Consider the following 7,081-nt stretch of genomic DNA (forward strand, 5'->3'; position numbering starts at 1 on the left):
AGCCCAGCCCACGTAAACTGTCATCGGGGGGAGCCTCGCTGCGGGGAAACCTAGTGGACCTAGTGTCCCGATCGGAGTGGGAATAATAATAATAATAATAATAATAATAATAATAATCCGTGCATTTTATCCATTAATTTCCCCACATTGTGGTAAAAAAAAACACACGTTTAATCCATGTTGGTGTACTACAACTACAAAAAGCATCGGTTTGTTTTCTCATCAGGAAATGCAGACCGGCTCAAACAAACGATTTTTAATCATCATCCTCACGATCATTTAATGTATCATATGTTCGCATGAAAGCACTAATAAATGTANTGTGCTAGTGACTTATCCGACCGGCCCACTTCGGTACCGGCCCATCGGGATTCGTCCCGATGGCCAGTCCGCCACTGCACCCAGCCCAGCCCACGTAAACTGTCAACGGGGGGAGCATCGCTGCGGGGAAACGATGGACCTAGTGTCCCGATCGGAGTGGGAATAATAATAATAATAATCCGTGCATTTTATCCCTTAATTTCCCCACATTGTGGTAAAAAAAAAACACGTTTAATCCATGTTGGTGTACTACACTGACTACAACTACAAAAGGCATCGGTTTGTTTTCTCATCAGGAAATGCAGACCGGCTCAAACAAACGATTTTTAAATCATCATCCTCACGATCATTTAATGTATCATATGTTCGCCGAATTGACATGAAAGCACTAATAAATGTAGTTTAATCCACTTGAGTTTACAACTACAAAAATAATCTATTTGTTTTTGTATCACATCCGACGGGAGGAAATTCAGCAGCTCACTACCGACTTGTAATCCTAAATTAATCATCATCTTCACCACGATCATGTATGTTTATGTTCCGCGAATGGACATGAAAGCACTGAGAAATATGAATATACTGTAGTCAACTTCATTAAAACGCTATTAACGTGCCTAAACTCAGTAATTCACCATTTCTACGCATGACAACACACTTTGTCCGTGTTTGGCTCTCTCGCCGCACAGTGAAGCGTTCCCGCATTGACGTCACTTCCGGCTTCCGGTTGAGATAGTGAAGCATTCCTCTGACTTCTCAAACTGCACATCTCCCTCTTTATTCAGAAACACTGCACAACATTTTTACAATAATTCGTCAATTATTTTTTTATTATTTTGTTACCTGTACACGTTTATTTCTTTTTGAATTCCTCTTACTGTGTACGCACCAATACACCAAAGCAAATGTTACTGAATGTGTACAAAAATGTTTAATAAACCCAGATATTATAAATAAGATATTACAAATATTTGTTGTTTTGTAAATGTTTCTTTAAAAAAATATAAGTTTCCTGTCTTTTGTCATCGTTTCTCACAATGAAAAACAGTCTGCAGGAATAACGACGTTAGAGTGTGTGTGTGCGTGTGTGTGTGTGTGTGTGTGTGTGTGCTGCAGTACCTCGGTAAGAGGAGGCGGGGTCACGCAGGCCGTCAACTGGAAGTCTGAGGAGAGAGGTCATATGATGTCATTGCTTCTTCTTCTGCGCTTCTAATCAATGTCAATATAAACACACACACACACACACACACACACACACACACACACACACACACACACACACACACACACACACACACGATGTTATCTTATTATTTCATTATAAGTAGTTATGCTTTCCTGCTGTTATTATTTGTCTTGATTTTATAAATAGACTTTTTATAGTCAAAGATTATGGAACATTTAGGTCAATAAAGTATTGGTTTATGAATACTGAACATTAGTGTTGGATTGGACCGGTCTGCGACCTTCTGACCTTCTGGCTCACACACTGTGGAGAGACCCAGAAACCCCGTTTTTATTATTAAATCAGATGAATCTATTTTGAGTATTTCCTCCTGAGAGCTGGATGATAAGCAGCTGCTCGACCTTCCTCCTCCTGATGAACACTGGAGGTCAAATGGCACTCCACAGTTTGATGCACAAAACAGAAATGCAAACGTAAAACAAACTCATAGGGACTTTCTTTGAGAGGAAAGAGGCTGGACTAAAAGACCCGTTTTTATGCTGCTTTTTCAAGAGCTCCAACACGCCTGAAGTCCTTACAGAAAAGCGTCACTTTAGTAATCTTTTCTGGTTTTCTTCACATTAAACAGATATAATGAGCAACTCAAAGCCTTTTCTTAACAGCAGGGATATACTCTTTGAATCGGCATGTAAACATTGGACCAACGAGCTCTGAATTTGAGGAAATCTCGACTTTTCCAAGAGCCTCGCGGCGCTCAGCAGGGAGGACCGTGCATCTGCTGCTGATCATGGGTTGTAAAAGTGGACGTTTTACTAAAATAAACTTGTGTTTTCTGTTACAATGTGTACGCCGAATCAATGAAGGGATGCTTTTCAACATGCAAAACTACTCAGTTGTATTCAAACATTTGCATAATTTAGCAAACTTCACAAAAAGGTTTTAAATTGCGGTTTTCGCTCTTCTCACCGTGCAGTCGTGATGTGATCATGGGTGGTAAAAGTGGACGTTTTGATCAAATAAACGGACTATTTCTGGTACCATGTATACACCGAATCAACGATGAGATGCTAGCTTACATGCAACACTACTCCGATATATTTAAATATGTGTATAATTCAAAACATTTCACAATAAGGTTTCAAATTAGCTTTTTTCAAAGGGTTTCGCACTTAACGTGAAGATGTGTAAAAGTGGACGTTTTACTAAATTAAACTGACTCTTTCTGATACAATAAGTAAGCCGAATTAACGAAGAGATGCTTTTCAACATGCAAAACTACTCAGATATATTTAAATATTTCTATAGCTTAAACCATTTCAACAAAATATTTTAAATGAGATTTTTTTTCAAAAGCGTTTCGCTCTTCTCAACGTGAAGATGTGTTGTGATCATGGGTTGTAAAAGTGTTTACTCAAATAAACTTATATTTTCTGGAGCAATCTGCACGCCGAATGAACTCAAAGATGCTAATTAATATGCAAAACTACTCAGATATATTTAAATATGTGTACTTTCAGCAGGAACGTGTTTCTAATGAACAACAGTGAGGCAGCAATGCAGCAGATTTCACAACACGGTATTACAGTGTTTCCTTCAGAGGGTTTCTCACCGCGGAACGCAGCTCTACTGATCCGGGAAACAGCTCCTCAGCACCGGGGAGGATTCCTCCGGTTCCCCCGGTGGGTCCATTGACCGGTAACGGGCAGATGTTTCTGTTTACTGACCGGAGAGGGAAGCGGTTTTCCGGGTTAACATCCCGGTACCGGCGGAGGTGCAGCAGCTCCGGTCTCTGGTTCTTTTTATTCCTCTTCTTTCTCTTCTGCAGCTTTTCTCGGTGTTTTTCTGGCGGCTGGTTGACATTAGTTTACGTTCTCCACGGTGACTTCAACTTCCGCATCGCTGAGGGGACGTCACGGGGACGTAAGACGACGTCAGAGAGGAACGACCGGAAGAACATTTTTTTAATAAAAAATATATAACAGTTTAATTTAAAAAAGGATAAATAAAAAAAATAAAAAGTATTTAAAAAAATGTATTTGTTATTATTTGTAATATTCTTATTTTAATTCTGCATCCTTTTTCTGTGTTATTTTGTTGCCTGGTTATCATTAGTTTACCCCTGGTGACGTAACCCTAACAGTGACGTAAGGTGACGCAACACAGGACCGACCGATGAAAAAAAATAAACAAGCTTAGAAATATATACACACACACACACCCACAACACGGTCACTGAGGTCTGCTGAGAACTAATTGCCCCTCCAGGTTAGACTTGCTCCAACTCTGCCTGTTTTTAAATCTCGTTTAAAAACCCACTTCTTTTCCCTGGCATTTACAGGCCAGGTGACCCTTGTGTTTTTACATTTTGGTTTTTATCTTCCTAGTGTTTTGCATTGTTTTTACGTCGGAGAGTTTCTCAGTCTGTGGCTTCTGATCTGGTTTCATTGTCTCGTGTTTTACATTTGTTTCATGTCCTGTCTGTTTTTCATTTATTTATTCTATGTTTTTATACAGTTGATGATGTGTAACACTTTGTTCAACTCTGTTGTTTTTAAATGTGCTATAGAAATAAAATGGATTGGATATTTCAATATCCACATTAGAGGTGCAAACATTAACATCAAATCAGAATACCTTTACTTGTCCCATAGAGGGGACGTTTATTTTGTTACAGTAGGTAAAGAGACAAAGACAGCTTGTTATGAATTAAGAATCATCCATAAAACTATCAAGATAAAATTAGAAATTACACAATTTATAAAACACACATCCAGCAGCAGTATGAGACAGCAGGTGATGGGGGCTTGGACTGTGAGCCGTAGGGTCGCCGGTTCAAGTCCCCGACCAGACCTAAATATGGAGTGTGGACTGCTACTTGGAGAGATCCAAGTTCACCTCCTGCCCTGCCGTGGTGCCCTTGAGCAAGGCACCGGACATCCCCCTTCCCCCCTCACTCCCATTGCTCCCCGGGCGCTGTACAATACCTGCCCACTGCTCATAGTACTAGACTCCTGGTGCTAGACTCCTGGTTCTAGACTCCTGGTACTAGACTCCTGGGTCTAGACTCCTGGTACTAGACTCCTGGGTCTAGACCCCTGGCGCTAGACTCCTGGGTCTAGACTCCTGGTGCTAGACTCCTGGCGCTAGACTCCTGGCGCTGGACTCCTGGCGCTAGATTCCTGGTGCTGGTCCTCAGATCGTGGTCCTCAGCTCTGGGTCCTCCAAGATCGCGGTCCCCGAGATCTGGAGTCTCAGATACATGGTCCTCAGATCTGGTCCTCAGATATCGCCGGTCCTCAGATCTTGGTCCTCAGATCGTGGTCCTCAGGGATCGTTGGGGTCCTCAGATCTGCGTCTCAGGATCCATGTCCTCAGGATCTTGGTCCTCAGTCTTTGGGTCCTCAGGTCATGGTCCTCAGATCTNGAAATACACCCTTCATATTTCTCCTTATTGTAATCAATGTGAGGCTTCTGCTTTAAGGGATGAGCTGCCAACACTCACATACTTTACCTACATTTGAGTTTTCTAACTTATAACTGAACGTATGAGGCAGTATACCTCTAGTGAGCGGCCCAGCCCTTCGTATATATTTTCCTGTATGTGGCCCTCGGTGAAAAAAGTTTGGACCCCCCTGCTTTAGACAATCAAGGCGGTGATGACTTACCACAGCAGTCTAGCATCAGCAGTCAGTCCAGCAATGGAGATGCCGATGTGGTTGTCGACATGCAGGATCTTCTTCTGATGGGCAGCCAGCTCAGACTGGGCTCTCTGCAGAGACATGAGGACATCAGGATCTAATACCCGTCCTTCAGATATTGCTTATAATCTGCGACATGCTTTATTGTGTGCTATAATACATTTAAATGTTCCATTACATGGCAGATATTGTACTTTTCTTTCATTGCTTGCTATGTTTCCAAATTAAAAAAGGGCAATAATTCCCATTGAAATACATTTTGGCTGGAAATATAATAAGGGGAAAACATTTTGTAGAAGGGAGTACTCTACATTACTATTGGACGTTATTGGAAATATTGACGGACAAGACATTGAATGAGTGTACCTTTAGTGCAACCAGGACAGCATGGGTTTTGGATTTGAGTCCTACAGTTGCAGAGCCTTGCTTCACAGCCTCCATGGCGTACTCGATCTGATGAATACGGCCCTGGATCGACATGAACATGAATCATTTTAATTAGACATTATTCCATGGCCTGTCAGTCATTCAGAGACATTTCATTCCTTTGAGGTTAAAGCAAGCAGGGACTCACCTGGGGGCTCCATACTGTCACGTCGTTGTCGTACTGATTGCGAAACTAAAAGATAAAAACAAGTTAAATAAATTAAAAGTCACATTTATAAAATAATAGAAAAAACAGACATGAGCTGAGCTTACATAGTTGCCTTGCATTATCAGCGGTTTACTCAGTTACACCCTATTCCTCACAGACTCTCACTTAGGACTACACATCCTCTGTGTCTCTTTCTAATGGACTCCAAGCTAAGACACACAGGGCTCTGTCTAGTCCACGGACTCTTTCAAATTCAGGTTTTAAATTACTAACACGACTGAATAGTTCATGAGCCCAGCTTTGTGTGTTACCAAGGACAACCATGCAAACAAATACAAGCATCAAACTAGTAGCCATTGCTGATGCATCTTTTAACAAATGCTTTAACTGCAACACAAAAACCCATTGCTCTACATAATTCCCCAAAACAGACAGTTTCACCTGTTTTAATACTCAAAACTCTTCTGCATAAACTTACACTAAAGTGTCCAGCTAAATAATTCATTGCACTTTGTTTGAGCAACCAAAAAACATCTGCTCCCAATGTAATGAACTCCTGTCATCACAACCTACTCAAAGACGACACCTTTCTCCAGGTGCACACACTAAGAAGTCAAATTCCTTGTATGTGTACAGGCACTATGGTACGTTTTATTTTACTAAATAGCATACATATACACACCCATACACACATAGCAGTATATCCTTCTCCACTACTGGAAGAAGTGACTCGGGGTGTTCTTAACAGGCTTATCAGAATAGATGGTGCCGGTGTTGTGTCAAATGATGCACCCCCGTCGTGAAATGCACCCCTTGACACGGGAACGCGCATTTTAACATATAGTCCGCTATTCTATGTTGTCTTTTTGATGGTTGGGTTGTCGAATCCTGGATTTTGCATTCATTCCTCACTTATTTTTCTTAATATATGTTTTTATTTAATTGTGACGTCCTGTCTGTATACTTGTGCTTTACAATGTATTTTTTACATCAAGTGCTTGAGGGTGGGATTAATAGAAACATTTTTATTTTGGGGGGTGCTTTTTATGAACAGCCTGGTTGCCACGATATGCACTCCTTGCTATTACATACATGAAACTTGCTCCATTTATTGGTACTAGTCCTACAACTATACCCTCCAAAGTGCTTGAGGGTGGGATTAATAGAAGCATCTTTTATATCGTGGCAACCAGGCTGTTCATAAAAAGCACCCCCCAAAATAAAAATGTTTCTATTAATCCCACCCTCAAGCACTTGATGTAAAAAATAAACAATACATTG

General features: G+C 41.0%; 1 protein-coding gene across 1 annotated transcript in view; it reads right to left on the reverse strand.

The window, feature by feature from the left end:
* psma1 (proteasome 20S subunit alpha 1) overlaps positions 1-5,987 on the reverse strand; it is a 7,246-nt gene extending 1,259 nt beyond the window's left edge. Inside the window, exons 1-4 of the mRNA XM_010791288.1 lie at positions 5,905-5,987; positions 5,780-5,824; positions 5,572-5,673; positions 5,173-5,276 (exon numbers count right to left, since the gene is read on the reverse strand). Coding sequence (XP_010789590.1) covers positions 5,173-5,276; positions 5,572-5,673; positions 5,780-5,824; positions 5,905-5,919 — 266 coding nt within the window. The 5' untranslated portion in view covers positions 5,920-5,987. The remainder of the gene's footprint in view (positions 1-5,172; positions 5,277-5,571; positions 5,674-5,779; positions 5,825-5,904) is intronic.
* Positions 5,988-7,081: the final 1,094 nt, after the last annotated feature.

This window comes from Notothenia coriiceps, unplaced genomic scaffold, assembly GCF_000735185.1.
Source record: "Notothenia coriiceps isolate Sejong01 unplaced genomic scaffold, NC01 NC01_scaffold00035357, whole genome shotgun sequence".
NCBI classification, from domain to species: domain Eukaryota; kingdom Metazoa; phylum Chordata; class Actinopteri; order Perciformes; family Nototheniidae; genus Notothenia; species Notothenia coriiceps.